A 25223-nucleotide genomic window follows, 5' to 3' on the forward strand; every position below is an offset into this window, starting at 1 on the left:
TACTAATTATACCCCCAATTTTTACATTTGTAAAAAGTTCATTCTTGGCTTTGAAGTTGGTAGAGTAATTGGATTCTCAAAAAAAAAAAAAAAAGTTGGTAGGGTTATTTATGTAACTATATTAACCACTTTTTAAGTTTCTTTGGCAATAATTACGATCACAATAGAGAAAAGAACAATTTATTAATCCTAGACTTTAAGCATGAAATGGTCAATGAAACACGCAGACGTAGATTATATTTTACTGAATATCCTTAGCAGCAAAACACTACATTATATATTTTTACTTTTACAATAGTAACAAGTCCATATGACTATATCACCCTATCAAAAGTTTGGACTAAACTATCATGCACATTAGTTTTTTTTTTTTTTTTTGAAACACCTATCATGCACATTATTAAATGATATTGTTATCAAATCATAAAAATTCGTCAGTGGCTTGACTTCTTAGCTAGCTACCTAACAATTAGGGCGGCTCTACATAAAAGCTAGGATGTTCCTGCCAAAAAAAAAATTATACTTGCAGAAAAAAATTATATATATAATTATGCTTATTTTATCTACCTTAAAAGAATATTGAAAAACCTAACTTGAGAATCATAAAAATTTGGGCTCAACAAAAATAGAAGTATATATACTAGGGACACAAATGTTGTAAAATTGTTGTATACTAAGTCCTAACATTAATCACAAAAATAATCTTAACCCCTTGAACAAAAAATTAAAAGCCCAAATAACAATAAAAATTGGCTGTGAGTTCTCCTCGGTAGCACCAACAGCTTTGCTCTCTTACACAACTCGGCTTGCAGTTGTAACATGTATTATTTCTCTCTCTCTCTCTCTCTCTCTCTCTCATCACCATTTTATACTCTCTCTTTTATTTTATTACTCTTATCTCAATATTTTCAGATATCATTTTATCTCTCATCAATCACTTTTTGTCATCTAATTTTGTTAGTAGAAGGAAATTGTAAAACTTTATATATTTGAATGGTTTTCTTTTGTGATGTTGATAAATTCAAGTTCTTTTTTATTAGATCTTGTATAATTTAAGTTTTTAAATAATTATCTTAGAAAAAATTCCTAGAACCACAACTACTACATTAATTTATTAATTGTTACCCTCTCACTCAATGTAAATTTAAAGGGAAAATATTGTTATTAGCTTGTGCTTGAGTACTTGCCATTATATATGTTGTTTCTCTATTATAAAATCAACAATCCATTCGGCACATTTATGGTCACGAATTGCACGATTGGCTTGTTATTATTATTATTTTGGGGGGCTTTTAATGGGGTTTGTTTGGAATGAACAAAGTCAGCAACAACTCTCTCACGTCAAGGAGACAAACCACCATTTTAATATGCTTCCTTCCATTAGTAAAGGTAACAAAGATCACTATATTATTCTTTTGATGACAAACCTTTATGGGCCTCTTCTCTTTTTAATAGTATCATACACTCCAAAGACCTTTTAGTTGGTTTTCGTAGGACCCTTTGCCTTTTTTATGAGGGCTTTACTTTCTTCTTCCATGGTTAGGACATAGACATGCAAGCCTTATCACCTTGACTTAAATGTTCTATGGAAGTGATTGATGAAATGGGAAACAATTTTATAGAAGTGCTAAACGAGCTAATCGTGGCACCTCATCGATCCGTTTACTTCAACTTTTATCAAAGAAATTGCATTAAGAATTCCTCGAGATCTGCCATATAGCTCCAATAGTCCAACAAAAACAAATTGGTGCCACGAGCAACAAATAATCTAGGTCGACATTGTTGACTTATTATTACATGCTAAGTTGCTAACACAACAGTAATGTAATGACAGAAATATTTGCCAACACGAACTATGTAGAAAAATGAACCCACATCACAATAGTAATTTGAATTGGGCACACCACAGTGTCGGCAAATAATGAATGTAAAATAATAAATAAGAAGTTTGCTGACCAGATTGCCTACAAAGACCACAAAAGGCCCTTGAATCATTCACCCTTGTCAACAGCTCTGGTGTTTGCCTAACAACAAGAATTATCTGTTGCTGTGGCCGAAAGTGCTCTCCTTGTCTTGTTACACAACAGAGACAATGACACTACCATATATACATACGAGTAGACAATGTGTATGAGACAAGCAATTTTCGTTGTGTATGACTTTAAGAACATGTTGAAAGCATGTTATTTTATCTTTGCCGAATGCAAATATGTGAAAGTTGAGTAGGATGTATGGGTGCCTACTTTTAAATTAATTTGAGCTTACTCTCTTAGGGAATTCACGGCTCCAATATGGCCTGTGACTGCAAGTCTGCAACCATGGCTTCCATTAACTATTTGCATGGTTTACCTTCGTATGAATTACCGAGTGTTGCCAAAACTATTAGGAAATGGTAAATATAATTTTATAATCTAACATTCTCCCGGCACATGTGAATGTAAGCCACTCTTATTAAGTGGGGTTTAACAGGTAAGAATTTTTTAATTAAAGATAAGATGTAGACAAGGTTTGAACTTAAAATTTCCTACTCTAATGTTATGATAATTTACCAATTGTCTCAAAAACTTAATCATCTATATGATAATAAAATATTAAAACAGAAATTTTGATGAATTTTTGTGTTCTTTAGAATTTATGCTTCCTCTGACTCTTTTTTTTTTTTTTTTTTGGATCCACTATTCTAACTTAGGATGTCTCAAAATATTGGCCGCTTTGAAAATTCAATAAATATATTTTTTTTCATAACTTTCTTATCTTACCCTATACTTAATTTGAAAAGTCAATACACCAATAATCTTGTGGCTTGTTGGCATTGTCTAATCTTCCTACGATAGAGTTGACCTCTGTTTAAATCCCTTCAATTTATTCCTAATAAGAAAAAGAAAAAGAAAAAGAAAATCAATGGTCTTTTTCTTATTTACTTTAAATTAAAGAGGATAATTTCAAAAACCGACAACTTTTTTATTTCAAAGATAATGACAGGTATGCATTAATTATTTTTCCTAATCTAGTAATCTTAGATGGAGGATGATAGATTTTCCTTTTTCCTTTTTTTAAGTGAATAAGAAGTAGAATATATATATATATATATATATATATATATATATATATAGGTGTAAGATGTTAATCCAAGCCCAACTCCCAACTCGAAACAAATATTACGGGGAAGATAACTACGAAAAACTTACCAATTTCCATTTGATTGAAGACAACATTTTACAGTAAAATTTTGGATTTTTTTTTTTTTTTTTTTTTGTGTGTGTCAATTGTAAAAAAAGAAAAGATTAAAAATAATTTCATATTTTGTCTGTGAAACACCGTACATTTCCAACATCAAATTCTGCTTGGCTACAAATGGTTCAAGGTCATAACTTATAAGTATGGTTTTTAGACCCAAACCGTTCAAAGAACCGTTAAAAGAAGAGGTTCAAGATTTTAAAGGTTCAACTAAGGTTCGACCAAGGTCAAACCGTAATAACATCATAATTAATTTAATAATTAAATAAAATAAATATAAAGATATTAAATTTGTAAATATTGATAAATTTGACTAAAATATTTTTAAAAATTGAAACAAACTTTCAAATAAAAGATTATTATTTATTCTTAAAAACCATGGAGTTTTTGACTATCTGCATTTTTCAAAACTCATTTTCAATTTTAATCTCATTATTATATTCTGACTCCCACCGACCGACCCACCCACCCACCCACGTCATTTCAAATTTATCTCTTCACATTATTACTTCTCTTCTGTGATGCTTCCTTTACACAGTTTCCCAGCACCAGCTCTTACTCCCATCTCCTTCTTCCTCCTCACGTTTGCGACTCATCTCATCTTTTTTTTTTCTTTAAATCTTACCATACCGTCGGTGCTTCTTATATTTTTTGCTTCATTTTCGAATCTTCTTCATCATTTTCTCTTTTTATTTTTTTTTTTTCTCACTTTAGATCCATGCCAGAATTTCAGATTGGAAAGCAAATTTTTTCACAGACATATGGTTGAACTGGCTTACGGTTTGAACGGTTTTTCAGATTAGACCTCCGTTCAAGCGGTTCTTGTATATAAAAAATCATTTTCATGAATGGTTCACGGTTAACTCGGTTGGACTGTACGGTTTGGTCCAAATTTAAAAACCATGCCCTAAGTTCATTTCAACTCAATTGGACAAATTTTTAAGAGATGAGTGAGCCTAGTTGCAACACGTTGGCCCAGATTGGTTCAACTACGTTTGGCCCGCATAGGCTATATGTGGGCCTTCCTTTGATAATAATTCAAAAGATTTGATCAGGTGCCATTACAGTACCAAATTGACCACAGCTTAAATTGAAAAAGTAGTAGCAAATGGTCTCGTAGTCAAGTGGCACCTGGGCTCCTTTGTAATATGTTGCTTGGGGTTCTATCCATCGTACTTACCAAGCAAAAAAGAAAAAATTGAAAAAGTAGTAGGCACATACAACTCCACTGCACATAGAATATGAATATGACCTGCGTGCATCTATGATTTCATAGTTTCAATCACCTCTGAAAGTGGTGCCTTAAATTCGAATTGTCACTCGACTAACCCCCTATATATAGAACTAAATAGGTACTGTCTCACCAAAATATGTAGGTAACAAGATAAACCCAACGAAAATATTTACATTCATCTACTTGTTTTTTTTTTTTTTTTTTTTTTTTTTTTTTTTTTTTTTTTTTTTTTTTTGAGAAACCTTGTTAAAGGTATTATATAATCATTATTAGAGATAATTTTTCTCCCCTGGGGTGTTATCACATTGGCGTGCATCCTATGTACTATATGTAGGCAGAAAGGGAAATGAGACAACTGATCAATGACTTATAGAGAGAGACTAGTTTCTTCTACTCATACAATATTCATGTTTTCAACAAACTGAGCATTTTGGAGACAAACTGAGCATTTTGGAGATCATACAATATTCATGTTTTCAACAAACTGAGCATTTTGGAGAGATCATACAATATTCATGTTTTCAACAAACTGAGCATTTTGGACTCCAAAATGCTCAGTTTGTTGAAAACATGAATATTGTATGAGTAGAAGAAAATCTCGAGTGAATACAGTGTCAAAGTTTTTCTAGATGTACGTAAGTCATGCACATGGTTAAACAATACACACACACAGAAAAAAGACTTTATTGGCTATCAAAATTTTTAGGTCAGGATTCTCAGCAAATTAATTAATTGGATTGTTTATACTAAAAAATAAAATTCCTTCTACTTTTTTTTTTTTGGCCTTAATATATATATATATGAATTAAGATAGTAGTTTTATAATTGGAGCTAGAGGCCAAAATTGTTGTTGTGTTTTGGACACTGAAAATGAGAATCGAACCAGGTTCTTGCTAAGGATTTTGGGTCAAAAGAACCTATCTATATAGATAGTGGAGTCACATAGTTTGGTTGGACGAATGAGTTTGTCACTTCCTAGCCTAGAGTGGTAATAACGTTCTTATCTCAAGGTATGAAGCTTCTCTGAGATGCTACAATGGCTTCTTTGCCAAGTCACATAGCATTTGATAAACTCCACCGTCGAATGCTACAAGACAATGGAAGATTCCAACTCACCACTTTAGGGATACGCATGCACCCTACCTTAACGTCTCTTCAGCCGTCCTGAAGGGAGAAGAAGTTGTGAGAACAACTCCATCCTTATGGGAATACATCCACCAACCATTACCTATAATTAAGTATCCTCTCAAAACTCTAGGGGCTGTTTGAATTGGCAAATTCCGTAATTCAATTCTCAATTTTCATAACTCATAACTCAAAAATGATGAGACCCATAGCAAAAATGTTGTTTGGCAAACGATAACTCTGTTTCCATAACTCTGTTTCTATTATTCAATTCTCTGATTTTTGAGTTATGAGTTATGGAAACTGAAAACACATTTTGGTTGTTTTCAATTTCCATAACTCATAACTCAATGACAATATTATAATTAAACACACATAGGGGACCCACAAACAGTACCAGCCGCACCTTTTGACCACTTTTGACCTTTTTTTTTCCTTTCTTTTCCTGGGTTGGCTGTTCTGTTTTTTTTTTTTTCTTCTTCTTCTTCTTCCTTCATTGGTTCGGTCTGTTCTGGGTTTTTTTTTTTTTTCCTTTTTTCTTCTTTCACTGGTTCGGTCTTCAGTTCTGGTTTTTTTATTTATTTTTTATTTTTAGCTTCGGTGAGTTTGGGTACTGAAAACCCAAAAAAAAAAAAAAAACTGCACCAGCTGACAGGTATGGGCCCACAAATAATGTGAAAAATATTGAGTGATGGAAATTGGGTGATGATGCCAAACGAGTGTGAAAAATTGAGTGATGAAATTTTCTTATCCAAACAACCCCCTAATTTCACTACATCTTGGGATCTTGGGAGTGGCATCACAATCTATTCAAAAGTATATGTGGGCGGGCATTAATTGACCTAAAATAACGTTGGGCCGTTGTCCAAAGGCCTAGGGCCCAATGGACAATAAAGAAAGGCTTAATCAAGTCCTAAACATGACTATTCATGTTATTGTTGTGCAGATAGCACCCTAGGATTCAAATCAATAACAGTAAATAAGCAGAAATTAAATAACAAGCACACACAAAGAATACAAGAATTTACGTGGTTCGACAAACTGCCTATCTCCACGGAGACGACAAAGAAATTTCACTATAAAAATAGGGATATACAATAGTGCACAAGAACACTCTCAAGAAACCCAAATCCCAATACACCCTAACTCTCTCTCACCCACAAGACAAGAAAACACTATTCTTTCTTCTTATGCGGCTGCTGCTAGGTTTTTTAGGAATTACTCTCTCAACTTGCCCTATAACACAAACCTAATATATATATATATATATGTGTGTGTGTGTGTGTGTGTGTGTGTGTCATAGGTAGGCTATTACAAGGAGTTACAATCCTACTTGTATTCGGTTTCCTAATACTGCTTGTATTTGGTTTATAAGAATGACTTGGGCTTGGTAATTCAAGCCACACAGGGCCCAACATCAACAAATCTCCACCTTGGCTTGAATTGATCAAGCTACACGAGCAAACTCCTCCATCACCTCCACCTTAGCCCTTAAGGGCTCACAAGCTGCAAACACCAATCAAGTCCAAGTAACTCTTGAACTTATCTGTTGGAACTGACTTTGTCAACATACTAGAGAATTCCCAAGTCTTATTCATCTGTAGTGACCCCATCTCTTCTACATCCTTGTAAGACAATGGATCTTCACAGCTAGTTATGAGAGCAAAGCTAACCATGTCTTCAAAGCCATATCTATGTGGTGCTTTGTGAACCCGTTTCTCTCTACCTTTAGCAATTGAATAAGACTCTTCTTGTTGCTGCTGTGGATCAATCTCAACATCACCCTTATCACTGGGTGAACTATTCTCGTCAAACTCTACCTCAACAGTTAATTTCTCCTGTGGACTATCATCACATGTCTCTGCTTCATTCTGCTTCAACATAAAGGCTTCATAAAAAATGACATCTCTACTGGTCACCGTTTTCTTTAAAATTGGATCCCAAAGCCTTTAGCCTTTAACACATTTTTCAAAACCAAGAAATACGCATTTTCTTGACTTTGAATCCAATTTAGAACGCTTTCCACTCTGCACATGCACATAAGCTGAACAACCAAAGATTTTTAGACTTGAATAATCAACTGGTTTACCTGACCAAACCTCTTCTTGAATCCTGAAATCTATGGCTGAAGATGGAGATCTATTAATAATGAAGCCTGCTGTGTTAACTGTCTTTGCCCAGAACACCTTAGGCAACCCTGCATTCAATCTCACACATCTGGCTCTTTCTGCTAAGGTTTTGTTCATTGTCTCTGCAACCCCATTCTGCTATGGAGTTCCTTTAACTGTGAAGTGACGAGTAATGCTTTCTAATTCACAAAATCTTATGAATTCTTTATCTCTATACTCTAGTCCATTATTTGTTCTAAGGTATTTTATTTTCCTGTCAGTCTGATTCTCAACCTGTGCTTTCCACTTTTTAAATATGCCAAACACATCAGACTTATACTTTATAAAATAAATCTATACCTTTCTAGAGTAGTCATCAATGAAACTAACGAAATACTGAGCACCGCTATAAGAAGAAACTGATACTGAACCCCAAACATCTGAATGAATGTAGTCAAGAACACCCTTACTTGTATGAGAGCCTGTCTTGAAACTGACTCTATGTTGCTTCCCATACACACAATACTTACAGAAGTCTAACTTGCATGTCTTCAACCTTTTCAATAAATTTCTCTTGTGCAACTCTAACATACCACGTTCACCAATATGGCTAAGTCACATATGCCATAATTTTGTGTCATCAGTGCTAGACTCCACCGGAGTGGTGACTGCAACTCTTCCTACAACTGTGTTTCCAATCAATCTGTAAAGTGTGCTTATTTTCTATCCCTTCATCACCATCAAAACACATTTGGTAATATTCATGATTCCACCCTTTGATGAGTATGAATAGCCCAAATCATCTAATACTCCTAAAAAATTAAATTCTTTCTAAGATCTGGAACATGCCTGACATTACTAAGAACTCTCACAACTCCATCAAACATCTTGATCTTCATGGTACCAATTCCAATAACCGGGCATGTAGCATCATTACCTATTTGGACCATACCACCATTGTAAGGCTTATACGTGTCAAACCAATCTTTCTTTAGAGTCATATGATATGAGCATGCTGAATCTAAAACCCAAGATTCCAGTAGAATATTGTTACCTGATGAGACTGAAAGTAAATCTACACTAACTTCACTGTCATCTGATATTTCTTCAGCAACACTAGTTGATTCTAGGGGCTTCTTTCCATTCTTCTTCTCCTCTAAATGCTCTTTCAACTCTTTACACTGATTCTTGTAGTGCCCTTTCTTGTGACAATAAAAGCACTCTACATCTTTCTTTGCACGTGATTTAGACTGCGATCTGTTCCTATTGGAGTTCCATCCTCTTGACCTACTTCTAGCCCTATTGCTTGACTTAGACTTTACAATAAGTCCATCAGCCTGAGAACCATCGTAATCTTGCTTCATCTTTATGTGTGACAAGAGAGCACTAATCACCTCCTTGAGTACTATAGTCTCTTTCCCGTACATCAACACAGTCACTAGATGATCAAAAGAAGTAGGAAGCGACGCTAATAAGAGTAACGTTTTATCTTCATCCTCATAATTCACCCCAAAACTTGACAGTTGGGTGTTCAACATGTTAAATGTGTTGAGATGCTCCAACAGATCTGAACCTTCCTTCATATGCAAATTATACAGTTGCTTCTTCACGTACAACTTGTTCATTAGATTCTTTCTCATATAAAGACCTTCTAGTTTTTCCCAAACCTCCTTTGCGGTCTTTGCTTCTAGGATGTTGTGAATGACCTCATCACCAAGGTTGAGGCGAATAGCGCTAGCTGCTTTCTCATCCATCTCTACGCATTCTACATCCTTCATCGTTTCTAGTTTCTTCTCCTTCCCAAGCAAGGTCTTATGAACTCCTTATTGAATTAGGAGATCTTTCATCCGCCTTTGCCAAAGGGAAAAATTTCCCTTACCACAAAACTTCTCTACATCATACTTTGTGCTTGACATCTTTACTGTATTCAAAGGATCTAATCCTAACCTTGCTCTGATACCACTTGTTGTGCAGATAGCACCCCAAGACTCAAATCAATAACAGTAAATAAGCAGAAATTAAATAACAAGCACACACAAAGAGCACAAGAATTTAAGTGGTTCGGCAAACTGCCTACCTCCATGGAGACGACGGAGAAATTTCACTATAAAAATAGGGAGATACAATAGTGCACAAGAACACTTTCAAGAAACCCAAATATCAATGCACCCTAACTCTCTCTTACCCACAAGACAAGAAAACACTATTATTTCTTCTTATGCGACTGCTGCTAGGTTTTTTAAGAATTACTCTCTCAACTTGCCCTATAACATAAACCTAATATATATATGTCATAGGTCGGCTATTATAAGGAGTTACAGTCCTACTTGTATTCGGTTTCCTAATACTGCTTGTATTTGGTTTATAAGAACAAATTGGGCTTGGTAATTCAAGCCACATGGGGCCCAACATCAACAAGGAGACTCTTCCCGCCCACACTATCTCTCTTGAGGAAAGATAATTGTGCTGAGGGGAACTAGTTGGGGTGTTTGGCTGAGAAGATATAGTGCCTTGAGGAAATCCCCCATCCAAGCGTAGGCCTCAATGCATGATACTAATTACAAGGAAATTGCCACAATGATGGTGTTAGGAGAGCCCACATCCTGATTATGGATCTGATATGTCAAAATAGTGAACTAAACTCAAACTTCCATTATGATTCTAGAAGGTGATGGGATCTATTTAAAAGCAGGAGATTCTCATCATTACAAACCCATTGACTCCATGAGTATAAATGGGGCAAGATCTAAAACAAAAGTGGTTGGACATTGTCGAGAGAGAGAGAGAGAGAGAGAGAGAGAGAGAGAGAGAGAGAGAGAGAGAGAGATTAAGGAAAGTTTTCGAGCTTTAGGTTAGTTCCACCATTCGTCTTATAGGTCTTTTCCCTTTGGGACCTCTCATTGTGAGCTATTCTCTCATTTTTTACATACAAATTAGTTTTGGTGACCATCCAAACCAAGTTGAACGGATTCTATCATCTACAATATATAATATTTTCGTTACACGCATGATATAGCATAACACTCAAGGTCAATAGCTTTACCCTCCTATGGGACCCACACACTTTGAGTGTGATGTTGCATGTAATAAAAACATCATATACCTTCATACAACAATATCAAATTAGCTCTTAAACTGCCACATAAGGGAATGATGTTTTAATTTTCTTATATTGAATGCCTACACCAAAAAATAGAAACAATATTTTTTAAATATTTTTGGAATTCCATTTTTTTCTATCCATTAATGTGACAACTCTAGAATGACAAAACTTACAACCCAAAAAAATCACAAAACATTTTAAAACTGTTGAGTTGATAAAAGATAAAGTCAGGTAGGATGAAAACTAATAACAATATCAATTCTATTGTTGAGAATTTTTTTTTTGGTACGTAAAATTACTCTTGCTCTAAAATAGAAATGATAAATGCTAGTGTACACTGGTTGTTGCACACAACCGTACACACACTTTCATTTTGCACTTAAATAATGTGACTTAAATTCAAGTCATTATTTTAGTGCAAAATGAAAATATGTGTATGGCTATGTGCAACAATTAGTATAAACATTCCTCAAATAGAAATACCCTATAGTCAATTGATCACTTCATTCGATCCAAAGAAATCTATATAATATCTGTTGAGAACAAATTTTTCACACCACATGGTTTCATTTCATTGGCGAGCCGCACCACGTCAACACTATCATGGATTTTGGAAAAATTTATTTTAAAGCCCAGAAGAGTCCATATTCACAAAAATGATGCCGAAGCCCATGGTCCAAAACTCATGACGATATAATCTCATCAAGGCCCATAGTTCAAGCTCATGGCACAACATCTCATTTTTGGCTCATGATCCAAGCTCATGAGTCTCATAGGGGGAATTTTAGGAGTCGTGGTTTGGAGCGTCAAGAAATATGTTTAGTAAAGTTCCAGTGGTTCAAAATTGATAAAGGAAAACATGTTGCTTGGCATGTCTTCCCCAATTTCCTGAACTCTAACGGGTCAGTATGCAATAGGTAACATTTGGTAAGCCTTTTATATCACATAACACTTAAAATAATAAAACTCCTCATGCTCTTTACATAAAAATTAATGTCCATCATATAATATAAGTTTTAAAATATAATTATATCATTCCATATTAATTATATTATTATTTTCATATAAATCAATTCCAAGCACATGGCTAAATATATATTAGTATCTCATATCTAGCATTAAATGCTCTCTTTACTCTCCAAGATTTGGTTAAAATACAAAAAGACCATATTTACATCTCTAAAACTTCATAAAAAATCAACCAACTAGTCTATTACTTACTAAAATTATATATGGACTAAACATATTATTTTTTCCAAGAGAGAAAACTTAGCCAAAAATACCAACAACAGCTCCAGCAGAAGCAGCAAACAGCTCCAGCAGAAATACAGCATCTACAGAAGCAGAAACAACTCCAGCAAGTTGATACATGTCCTAAAATGATGTCCTTTGCCCATTAATGCTTAATCCCAGCAACTGGCTGTCATACCCAAAGAAACAAGAGGATCCCATGAAGATTATCTTACCATTTTTAGCCAAACCATGACTTTAATGCCAAATATTTTTTCCTTCAAGCAAGATGTCATTTGGATTATATCATTCAACTGGGATAGCTGTGATTGACAGTTGTTACAGCAATAGCATCAGCCTTAAAGCCTCTAACTTTCTTCTTTTGGCTAAAAAACAAAGTCCCACTAATGGAACCACTTACCTTGTCAAGGACTTTTCCTTATTTGCTATTTTTCCTTCAACTAAGTTTTGATCTAGTTATATAGCTTGGCTCTATATAAAGAGGACCAAACTACACACTATGGGGGGGACTGATCCATCCCTCTCTCACCCTCTTATGTAGAAACTTCACTCATTTTGCTGCAAAATACACATTTTCACACTTCCCCATCTCTCTTACAAAGTCTCTCTTCATAGATAACAACACAACACACATATTACAACATACCATTATCCATTACCCATCTTTCCCACACTCTATTATTCTGAAACTTCATCATTTTTGTTGCCCAAAACACATCTCTATCTCATTCTTTATTTCTCATACAAAATCTCCCTTCTTAGAAAGCAACATAAACCATAACACAAATAATCTCATGTATTCACTATATTTAACCTTCATATTATCTATCTCACACTTCTATATATTTTACAAATACATTCCTCACAAAATACCTATACATACTTCTCATATATCTTTAAACTCCATGTCTCACAAAGTATACATATAAAGGATCCATGTCCAACAAAGTATCTACATGTAATTCTTATACATATTACAAACACCATATCTCACAACATATATATTTCTTACCATCTCTGCACGTCTTAAAACCTATCAAAATACTCTTCCAAGAACACATTACAAAAACCCTTTCTCATGGAAGGCATATGAACATCAATACTAAGGTCTTTCTCTTAAAAGGCACAAAGACTTCATATTAAAATCATTTTCATTAAAGACATACATTTTTAATACTTAAAGCTATTCTTATAAAAAGTACGAACTCACTCGTGTTTGACTAAAAACTAAAAGGGCATTACATGGGGAAAATCATTTAAGTGCATGATTAAGGGGACAAACTTAACCAACCAATGCACATGGCTGGACATGTTCTCTCTCCTATCAGTTGCACCTATTTTTCCCTTTCAAACATGAAGTCACCATGAAAGGATTCACTTCACCATGCTGCTAAAGTGTTAAATCCACTGGTGTTGTACGACTGGAGCTACAAAGTCTGAAAGTTGCTGAAATGCTAAGTCCACTGATGTTACGACTGGAGCTGTAAAATATGAAGATAAGTCATTATATTTTATCTTCAAATTTATATTATTAAATATATTTTATTCATTATCATTTTTCCGCTTGATGCAAGCTATTTTAATATCATCTCACTATTTAATGAACATGATCTCACTAATATTTCATTAATGAACATACATATTAATAAATCAATCTACCACCATTGCACACATATTATTTGGACATGAACCATCCTTGGACACATATTTTTTGGACATAAACTACCATTGGACATATATTATTTGGACATGAACCATTGTCGGACATACCTTATCATGTTGAACATGAACCATGAACTGCAACTAGACATGGACTATTGGACTCATCCCATTGTTAGACATTTGACACCTAATTAATTATTTTCTAATATTGGACATCACTTAATATACATAATAATAACGTATCAACTCATTATCTAATCAAAGCTATTATACTAAGCATATTATTTATTTATTTATATCAACCATTATCATGATTTTAAGACTTTGGGTTTTATCTATTTTATAGGCTTAAAATACACCATAAGTCATTAGTCTATGAGGTCCAATGTCGAGTTCCAAGTTGAACTTTCCAAAACAAATCCGAGCCTAGCAAAGTCACAACTTCAAAGACACCTGGCTACACGCAAAAACTACCACCGACAATATCTAAAAGCTAAAATTTATTGTTGTTAAAGCTCCTGTTGAGCCACATCAATATAACATTTCGGTCCACTTTTGTCTATATTAGTCAATTTGCTCAATTTCAGTACATTTCGGTCCTTTCGATCCAATTTGGTCCACTTTGGTCCTTTAGATCCACTTTTTTTTTTTTTTTCTTGATCACAGTGAAAAATATATATATTATTTAAATATAGTGAATATCACATTAGTGCAAAATTGATGACTAAATAAAGAAGAAAATGACACGTTTTAACGCTTTCAGCCTCCGATTCCAGAACTAGAATCAAAAGCGACTGTTACTATTATTGTGTGTGGTCTATATTACCACTTCACTTCAAATATCAACAACAGCATAGATCAGTTTCCAAACAACACCGCTCACTCTGTGTCTCTCGCTCTGTGTCTGTGTTGAAAATACAACATGGATTGTTTGTCTATGCAGATATCACCGTCTCCTCTTTCTTCCTCTATTCCTAACCTTCAGGTAATCCCACACACCCATTATCTAAAAACCCAACAAAATTTTTTTTTTTTCTTATTCTAGTGTAGTGTTTAAATATCTAGTTAATATCAGTACAAATATCAAAGTTAGAGTCTTTGTTGTATGAATTACTTGTTTACTGAGTTTTTTATATACCAATAAAGAAAAAACTAGAGCAAAAAAGTATATGAAAACGTAATTATTTAAAAAAAAAAAGAAAAAAAAAAAGGGTTGTGTGTTAACAACATAGCTTTTTCCATTTTTGGCTAATCGGATTCTGTCAGAGTTAGTTAGAAAAAGTGAATTAAATGGTGGGTTTTAGAATTTGAAGGGTCTCTATGTGTAAATTGTATTATATGAGCCTGCAAAGTTAATAAATGTTTGGTATGATATAGTGTTTGATGTAAATGTGATCATCATGCAATGTTTACACTATGGAAGGATGATGGGTGAAATGAATTGGGTATGTTTGACCATCTGGGATTATTGAGCTAGGTAGTTTATAGACATATTTAACAATGAGAATGTTGTCATTCTTTTCATGTGTTAGTTTCTAGTCTTTCAGTGAGTAAATTTTTTCACACGGTTATGTCGAGTTGATTTTGATGCAATGTTCAGCTAATTTTCCTGGAGCACTGAGGCTGACAATGATATTATTGCTAATGTAGTCTTCACATTTCAAGGAAATGTGATAGGAAATAATTGTGTTCATTTCAATATCCAACTTGATGCTACCCAACTAATTTAAGGAATCTATTAATTTGTGACCTATAAGATGAATATCAGTAATAATTCCCAAATTATTAGTGAAGTTTTTCATATTCATTGGAAGATATATTTCCCGTTTACCTTTTTTTTTATAATGCATTTTATGCTGTTGTAAAAAAAACAAAACAAGACTAGTGTTTCCTAAATATTATTTCAATTTTGCCTAATTATGTCTGTGATTTGTAGTTACTTTGGGCATTCATCTATTTCTAATTTTTAATCCCAAGATTAACCATGTTATGGAGTACTTGGAAAATGACAGATGAATTGAAGGAAAAATACTACTATGGCAGTTCTTGAGAGTGAAAAACATATAGATTCTGCATTTTTTTGGCCAAGTTCCTCAGAATCCATGGAAAAGATTCAACATTTTTTAATCACTAAACTAAAAGTTTACTACATGTATAGTTGGTGAACTTTTAGCATGTCATCATCCTCAAATTCATGATTATTTTAATTTGCATGGCTCAATCAATTGACACTGCAGGGCTCTGCATCACATTTTGGTAGAAAAATTTCGAACAGATCTTTGAATCATCAGTTGCTGTCCTCTCCATTTCCTAAACCGTTTCTTCAACTTGATGACAGACCACAGTCTTTTGTTTACCGACAAAGTTTAGCTTCTCTCTCTTCAAGGACTAAAAGAGGACCAATCTCTGCAGAAGCTGGAAAGCAGAGTTGGGACTTTGGCAGATTTTTTAGAACTATATATTTTTTCAATGGACCCCCATCTCCTGCTAAGGTCAGACATGGTTTATAAGCGAATGTTATTCACATCTGACACTGGAAGCTTATTATGCCCTTTACTAACAATAATTCAATATTTGGGAATTGTGAAGTTCTTTGAATCTCTGATTGAGAAATTATCCAGTCCATCACCTAGTAAACCAGTAAACAACATGGATAACTCTGGTATTGTCCTGGTAGCTGGAGCTACTGGTGGTGTGGGTAGAAGAGTGGTCGACATCTTACGGAAGAAGGGATTGCCAGTCCGAGTATTGGTATTTCTTCTTACCTTCCTGATTTATTTTAATGCATGCTTAGGTTCTGCAAGCCGGTTGTAATATTCAAGAAAAGTAAATTACAGGTTGCTCTTTAATATATTTTTGGTTTACAATAGCTGCCTATTTTCTTATACCCCATATATTTTTGTTGACATCAGTGATGGACCTACACTAGGGTAAAGGGGGGCCATTGCCCCCCCCCCCCCCTGCGGAAAAAAAAAATAGTATAAAAAAATTAAGATTTGCCCTAATATATATATTTGTCTCTCCTTCTCTCAAATATTTAGATATTGACCTACAAGAAAATAAATAAATAAATAAAATTCATGCCCCTTTAACTACAAAAACAAAATAAAAAATAAATATGGACTAAACAAAAATCACGCACAAAATAAGAAACACTTATTTTGTATGTTATACTTTGTTGATGTGTTTTATAATATGAAATGTTTAAGAAATACCAATTTTGTATGTAGTATTTTGTTGAATATGAAATAGATGTTAGTTTTTATTTTCATAATTATTTTTTTTGGTTTTAAGCTTTGGCCCCCCAGGTATGAATCCTGGTTCCGTCCCTGGTTGACATATGACAAAATTTCAGGTCAGAAATGAAGAGAAGGCAAGAAAGATGTTGGGCCCAGATATTGACTTGGTGAGCAAGCGACCCATTTAAATTCATACCTCAATGGAAATTGTTGCATTAACTTTTTATTCCTTACTGATTACATTTATGCTGTCATCAAAAAATGGCTTTAAGTTGTTTTGTTTGGGTGTGTTCCATGCATTCCATCATATGATCTGAAGTTTAGTTGTCTGGCTGTCATTTATTGACAATCAGGACCTCACATACTGGTTTCTCTGAAGAATATAAGTTTTCTGTGCATCTATGGTGGGAACTGACTTCTTAGTAAGGTTATTAATGTCATTCCACTTTATTTTGTGTATTTTAAGTTATTAATCGTCAGAAACTTCTGAATTCGTGTCTGGTACCATTGTACCTTTTGATAAATTTGACTCAATGATACTTTCAACTGTTCTTGGCAGAATTTCCTATTTTATAGTAGTCAATCAGTACACTATGAAGAAGCCAGATGCTTCATAGGTATAATAGCTATATTGAGTTATCAAACTGATTTTGAGTCTGTGGATTTTGTCTGAGACTTCAATTATTTATTTGAAGTACCTGGTATATGATATAGTCACCACCATTTTGTGGTGGAAGAAGATAATCAGATTCATTCATGCAGAACTTATGGCACACCAAGATATTTCTAGTATATGATTGTGTATAAATCGGAAAAGTTGATTCTGTTTTCATTCCTTACCTTGCATGCTTCCAACTGTGCCTTTCTCTGCAATATCTCAGATTGTTGGAGACATCACTAAGGAGAGCACTTTGGTCCCTGAATATTTCAAAGGAGTGAGGAAAGTTATTAATGCTGTTTCTGTCATTGTTGGGCCAAAGGAAGGGGACACTCCTGATAGGGCAAAATATAGCCAAGTATGTTTTTGAAAATTGTTAAGATGGTGAAAAGTCATAGTTTCATGTATAGATGCAGTATATTTTGCAATTAGAATGTCAGCCCACTTTCCATCAGTTTGTTTGGCTTCTTAAATATAATCTGTATGCTTGCTACCATATTTTCCATCTCTAACACAATAAAAAAATGTTGTGGTACAGGGGATCAAGTTCTTTGAACCGGAGGTGGCGAACTGATGCCTATTCTCTCTTTTTTTCCCCCTCAAATTGAAATTTCAAATCAAAGCTTCACTTTTTCCATTTAGCAAATCTGTGGTTTTTGATAACTGTGGTGCCTTATTTGATTGATGAGAACAGATAAAAGGTGATTCACCTGAAAAGGTGGAATACATTGGGATGAAGAATTTAATCAATGCTGTAAAAGGAAGTGTTGGACTTCGAAATGGAAAACTACTATTTGGATTTGAAGGTACACTATTTTCTAGATGAAAATTATATATATGGAACCATGCTGCCGCATTTGAGCAAGTCTTTTAGCATACAGATTAGAGCAAAATAAAACAAAAGCTTCAAAAAAAAACATTTTGGAATGGAAAAAAGGGGTGAGTGGTGGGGGCAATGCATAGCATTCAAGCAAGAAGCAAAATGAGAACAAATGTTCATAAATTATAGATGCCATAAAACATGAATGTTGAAAAGCCATTTATAACATCTCTTTTGTGTATAGAATTTACAAATTTATTGTGTTTATTTTTTATTCTACAAGTCATTTTCAGCAGATTGCTGGATTTGGCATTAGTTGTTAACAATTCAGCCAAGAATTTTGATACTCTGCTACTTTAGGGGAAAAATATGTTCACCATGGGTTGGCTGACCTTAAATTAATATATGGCATTGGTGCCTTGCAATTTAGCCAAAATCCTAAATAGCATTTCTCATTCTGTTTGAAACATGAATATGATCCGTGACTGATTGTTTCTTCTCTTCTTTCCTCTTACTCCTATTTTTGCAGATAATAATTCTAGAGAGCTTGCTTGGGGTGCTTTAGATGACGTTGTTATGGGAGGAGTTAGTGAAAGCACATTTCAAATTGACCGAAGAGGCAGTGAAATTGGTGGCCCAACTGGGGTTTTCAAAGGTTTTTCCTGTCAGACCGCTCCACCTTTATCTTCCCATTATTTAGTTTCTTGCATGCAATCCCATAAGAACTATGATGATTAGCTTTCTACATCCAAATTCTTTGATTTATTTATTTATTATTTGGTGCACCTCCTCCAGGTGTTGTTTCCACTGCAAACAATGGTGGCTTTACTAGTATCAGAACAAAGGTAAAATTCAATGATTTTTATTGACTTCTTACTTCTGTGTGATATATGCTTTTCTGATCCTTGTTCTGGACTATTTCACTCTACATATGCTGACAAATGATCTTATATAGAATCTTAATGAGCCTAAATCATGCTACTATATGAAGCGTTTGTAGCATTTGTCCTGATGATAAGACAGTGAAATTTCCTTCTAGTTTTTATTTGGAGTTTTTATGCCCCAAGTTCTTTAAGAAATGGAATGAAATCATTTCATTAAAAGGGTCTTAAAAAAAGTCTTCAATCAATTTGTTGTGTGACAACCTATCTATCCATTGCTGACATGAACTTTTGACATTTCTTTGGACTGCTTAGATAATATAGTTTCAGTTATCCATCTGGCATAGTTAGTAAAATACAGTACTATAAGATAATATCAGTTAATTGCCACATCTCTACTTTGCGTATCAATATGTGAGGGCCATGTTATTATTGATGAAAGTGCACCTCTTGCTAAACAAGGAATGAGTTTAACTATAATCTTTCTTTTCCAAAACATGTTATTAGTGAGCTGTCCTCTCTGTCAAAGGAGGAGCTCTCTGGTATTTTCTTGCTACCTGTGGCAACAATTTTTCGTCCTCTCTCTCTCTCTCTCCTTTTTTTTTTTTTTTCCTCTGTTACAAGTCGGAACAAAAATATTAAGCTGCTCCATTTTTCATTGGTTTTTAATCTCATTATTAAAAGTTACTTTTTTGGGGCAATAAGTTTTTTCTCAAAAGTGTGGCTGTGCCTGACTTTCCTGCATTTTATACTAATTGATATTTTTCAATTCTTCTTATTCTCCTCTCCTTTCTTGGTGTGTGTTCTAGGTCTTTTGGGATGAGTTACTTTAACTTATGAGTCCACTTTTTCATGTTTTTCTTTCAGAATTTTTCAGTTCCAGAGGATCTTTCTGCATATGATGGTTTGGAGCTTCGCCTTAAAGGTGATGGTCGCAAGTATAAACTTATCATTCGCACTAGCAGTGATTGGGACACTGTCGGTTATACAGCCAGCTTTGACACTGTAGCAGGCCAATGGCAGTCAGTGAGTGACATTAAACCCCTTAATCAAATGGCTGTGTCAATTAATCAAAATTTTCAAGCTATGGTGCTCTTTTCCTATCCAGATACGCTTGCCATTTTCTTCTTTGAGGCCTATATTTCGAGCACGAACAGTATCAGATGCCCCACCCTTCGACCCGACAAATGTTCTATCATTGCAGGCATGCTTCCATTAACACTATTGGCTATTTTCTGCTTCATTGTTCTCTACCTTGGTTCTTGATGAGGTATCCAAATCACTGCAGCTTATGTTCAGCAAGTTTGAATATGATGGGAAATTGAATCCTACTTTTGTGGAAGGTGCATTTGAGCTTCCACTATCAAGCATCCGGACATACATAAAGGATCCTATACGTCCGAGGTTTAACAATTCTTTCCCTTTTGATTTTATTATTATTATTATTATTATTATTATTATATGAATGCTTCAATGTAATTTGTCTGCTAGGTGGACTTTCTTCTTTAGATTCTCTCTTTTTGTTGTGTACTTTGTAGGTTTGTACATGTGGGCTCAGCCGGAGTTACCCGTCCTGACAGGCCTGGACTTGATCTGAACAAACAACCACCTGCTGTTCGCTTGAACAAGGAATTGGGTTTTATTCTCACATTCAAGTTAAAGGTTTAAAATTAATATCTGCAATCTTTTTAGTTACAGAATTATTTGTGTTGCAGCCAACTGTGTTAATGCATTTTCAGAGAAAGCTATTCTGCTGCTAAAAAATTGCAAGAAAAATCTTAAATTTGGACTATTTATTTGGAATACAAGAAGTTACTATACATGGATTTAAGAGTTGAGACTTTTATGGTTTTACACAATGCTTTATGAGTTGATCCTTTTACAGTTTTACCCAATAACATGTAATCATAAAAATTAGTGGAAGACAGACCTAAAATAATTTTAGTAGAAGTAGTAAAAAAGTACATATTAATTAAGGTGACAGAGCATGATTTTGGAGAGGATATAATGGTGGAGAAGAATACATGGGCTAATCTTGATTAGTCTAGTAAGGATCCATAGCCAACCACAAAATTTTGGGACTAGTGCTTTGTTGTGATTATTGTTATTGTAGAATTCCTTGTTAGAGTGGATATTATGCAAACCAATATAAATATGACATATTGACTAGAGAATATCTACAGTAAATAAAAAGAAAATTACATCTAACCTACAATTATAATAACCAACTCAAAACTTGGGACAAATATTGACCAATACGATTAAAATGGAAAAGAAACACAATTTAGATAGATAGAAAGTTGTTAGGAACTCAAATCATGCTCATTCTGACTTCTACTACAATTGGTTAGTTACAAAAATAAATGAGTTATGAGTAAAGAGGAAAAGAGAAGATTTTCAATTTCAAATTGGCTTGTTATTGATCATGTCTTATGCTATTACCTCAAGCCTATCCATCTACAAGTCTGGTCTTCATAGTCTGACACTGGCCAATTCTGCAACAGGGGGAGGATTTATTACGAGAAAGCGGAATACCATATGCAATCGTTAGGCCATGTGCATTAACTGAGGAGCCTGCCGGAGCAGATCTCATTTTCGAGCAGGGAGACAATATAACGGTACAACATTTTTTCTTTAATCATCTCTCAATTTGTACTATTTAATGGTAATGTTCAAATACCCCACTGGTGGGTTCTGTTAGCATTACCTTGCTCTTGAATTGAGTTTCTTGGGTTCTTGGTTAAGCCTTCAAGGCTAAAATTACTTTATGTGATGATTTTTGGCTATACTATACATACAGGGTAAGATATCAAGAGAAGAGATTGCTCGTATATGTGTTGCTGCTTTGGAAAGCACATATGCTTGTGACAAGACATTTGAGGTAATACTCTTGCTCCCCTTATTGTTGTCATATAATTGTCGTTTATGCGCTTCAATTCTCTTTTTATTAATATACTTGGTTTGTGTCGTATGGGACAATAAGTGATTGTAGTATTTGCATGTAGCATATTGATAGAAGTGCAAGTTTTACTTCAAATGGTTGTAGTTTACTGTACCACACAAAATCACCTTGTAATAATGTAAACTGAGTTTGTGACTTACTTTGAACTTCTTTCATTTCTCATTTTCCCCCTTTTTTCCCCAATTAATTAAAGGGAAAATTTTATATAACTGCTATAAGATCAGCTATGCTCTATGTTGTTGAATGTTGGGTTGTTAAGAAATAACATATTATAAAATGAGTGTAGCTAAAACAAGAGTGTTGAGATGGATAAGTGGAAATACACAGAAAAATAGGATTCATAATAAAGAAATCTGTTTAAAGATAGGGTGGCTCCTATTGATGAAAAGATGAGAGAGATTCGCTTGAGATTGTTTGGTCATGTTCAAAGGAGAGTGATCAATGCAATGGTAAGAAATTGATTTGAGTTGAGGGAACAAAATAGGGGTATAAAAAGACCAAAAATAACATGTAAGTAATAAAGAGTATGACTTCAGATAGAATAGAAAATAAAAGTAAATAAAAGTAATTGTGGCTGACCTTGATTAATCAAAAGATCAATAGCCGACCTCAAAAAATTTGGGACTAAAGTTTTGTTGTTTGTTTGGAGTAAAAACTAGTTTTTAGTTTTTCTGGAAAGAACCATGGATGGTTGTAGTGGTAACATTTTGTCTGAATATCATAGAAAATAAATATAACTTTCAGGGTACGCAATATATAAAATTATTGTGCTTGCTTGTTCTTACGCCACTTCAAAGATAGGGGTGAACTGCTCTGTCTATTTTATTACTACTTTAAGCAACATTAATAATTGTAATTGCCGATTCCAACAGTGATATCACAGAACACATTGTAAAACTTTTTACATGGTTAGACTTCAGGCTCTAAGTTTCTGGTTATTCATCCTATATAATTCCACATAACATGGTGCCAAAGTTTTTGCAAAATCGTAGTTCAGGCCCAAAAGTTCTTGTTATCCATCCTATAATAATCTTCCTCTATGGCTTAGAGTTTAGTCATTTGAAATTTTTTGGGGAAGAAGAATTACAATACTATTTTGAAATTGAGGAAACAGGACCGAAAAAGTTTAAAAATGAAATGCAGTTCCTTCTCTCAATAAGAAAAGCTGTAAATCCTTTTTCAATTACATGATTACTTTAGCTTTGTCAGTACCAGTAAAAAGTACAAGTGCTGTCCGGTCTAACTTGTATGATTTAACATGGAACTTCTTGACTATAAATGTTTGGATGAGCTGGAAGCATGAAAGTGGGAGAATGCTTTTGTGATACTTATTTACTCTTGAGCTTAATTAAGTTTCACTTGTGAACATAAAGTGCTCAAGTTTCATTTATTGGAGTTTTGGACATCATCACTTTCTTTTATGTCTTCTGCAGGTTAAAAGTGTGATTCCATTTAGTGAGCCTTTTACAGTGGACCCTGAAAACCCACCTCCAGAGAAGGACTACGACATATACTTTAAAACTCTGAAGGATGGAATTACAGGGAAAGAAATTCTAGAACAAAGTCCTGTTCCAGTCTGATGCCATAAGCTTATCCAATTTTGAAAATAGCCATGTAAGTAATGTGGAGGTGGTCATATAATTATTTCATGTAAAGCAGATTTAAGGCTGAGACTATACACTTATATTTGTTACCTATTCCACACAGTTCAACATTTCCCAAAGGCATATTGATAAAACTGTTAAATTATGCACATAAATTCTTTGTTCTTGCTACTGTTATTGATCAACTCAATGAAGCAGACTGGGGAATTCTTTGACTGCTTCGCTTATACTCCTGGTGATCGATGCAGGTGTATTCATCCCTTGAAAGCACAGAGCAGAAGCTTCAAAAGAAACATACGAGCATGGAAGAAAGGAAATATAACATAATTCAGCTCTGCGTTCAAACAATGTCTCAGTATAGATAATTTATATGAGATAGTTGAAAATACCAACTCACATTGGAAGGGTTTACTTCATAATTGTACATTCTTGTGTGTATGAATACTTATGCTAATTAAGAAGACAATTAAATGAAAGCGAACATGTTTTTCATTTATTCTTTTAATAGCAATATCAAGACTGTTTACATGTTTATGTTCCTTTCTAGGCGTTTCAAGCTGCCTTACAACTTTCTTGTTCCTTCTGTGCTTTTTTAATCAGAGTTTTTGCCACTCATTCCACTTTCCCTTTAGCAACTCGTTTTCCAATAAATTGAGAATTAATCAAAATTTTAAAATATTTCTATAGGACACAGTTTTACTCCATTCATTGGATTAACCAGGAGATTATTCTATGATAAAATGGTCTTTGTTCAATGGTTAGACCACATATAACGTGTTAGGAATGCTGGGTTTCTGTATACTTAAAATGGACAGTGAGTGTTGACTATTAAATGTCGCCTCAGTAGTTTCAGTTTGTGCTAATAAATCATGGCTTTGTGATTGGAAATCGACATTGGTTTTTACAATGTCATAAATAAATTGGGAGCACTGTTTGCAATAAATAAATTTTCTTGAATTTCTTTCCCAGTTATTATTAATAATATAAAATGAACATACCCTCCTTTCACAAAGCACCATCCCAACTTTGATATTTTTGTGCTTCACAAAGATGACAGTTTTATTGCAAATCCACCATAATTTTGATATTGTTATTATCCTGTTTTCTTTTTATTATGGTGTATATAAGGATTTTTTTTTTTTTTTTGGGTGAATTATAAGGATATATATTTGAGAAAAAAGAGAGAATCAAGTGAGATGGATTTGTCACCGACCCTCCTAAGCATTGGAATATTTTCGTGTCATTGACAAAAGATTTTGGTAAAAATAGAAAGTGAAATGCTTGAGGTACTAATGCTATAAATTGACCAATCAATATGTGCTACGGGTAACACAGTGGG

At 34.0% G+C, this 25223-nt stretch overlaps 1 protein-coding gene across 1 annotated transcript; it reads left to right on the forward strand.

Annotated features, from left to right (window-relative positions):
- The first annotated feature begins 14528 nt into the window (after positions 1-14528).
- On the forward strand, positions 14529-24412 carry LOC115989677 (protein HIGH CHLOROPHYLL FLUORESCENCE PHENOTYPE 173, chloroplastic). The gene is made up of 17 exons (XM_031113488.1): positions 14529-14705; positions 15958-16212; positions 16310-16471; positions 17076-17126; positions 17841-17975; positions 18156-18179; positions 18312-18423; positions 18967-19092; positions 19233-19282; positions 20186-20344; positions 20427-20522; positions 20607-20722; positions 20857-20980; positions 21823-21936; positions 22119-22199; positions 23714-23894; positions 24133-24412. The coding sequence occupies exons 1-16, from the start codon at positions 14643-14645 to the stop codon at positions 23858-23860; spliced, it is 1815 nt and encodes a 604-aa protein (XP_030969348.1). The 5' UTR covers positions 14529-14642; the 3' UTR covers positions 23861-23894; positions 24133-24412.
- The last annotated feature ends 811 nt before the right edge of the window (positions 24413-25223 follow it).

This window comes from Quercus lobata, chromosome 5 (assembly GCF_001633185.2).
Source record: "Quercus lobata isolate SW786 chromosome 5, ValleyOak3.0 Primary Assembly, whole genome shotgun sequence".
In the NCBI taxonomy this organism is placed as follows: Eukaryota; Viridiplantae; Streptophyta; class Magnoliopsida; order Fagales; family Fagaceae; genus Quercus; species Quercus lobata.

Excerpts from the sequence above, each read along its gene's own strand:
- LOC115989677 (XM_031113488.1), top strand. The coding sequence starts at position 14,643 with ATGGATTGTTTGTCTATGCAGATATCACCGTCTCCTCTTTCTTCCTCT. Across the intron at positions 14,706-15,957 it reads CCTCTATTCCTAACCTTCAG|GGCTCTGCATCACATTTTGG; the intron begins GTAATCCCACAC and ends TTGACACTGCAG. Across the intron at positions 20,723-20,856 it reads AAGGATCCTATACGTCCGAG|GTTTGTACATGTGGGCTCAG; the intron begins GTTTAACAATTC and ends TGTACTTTGTAG.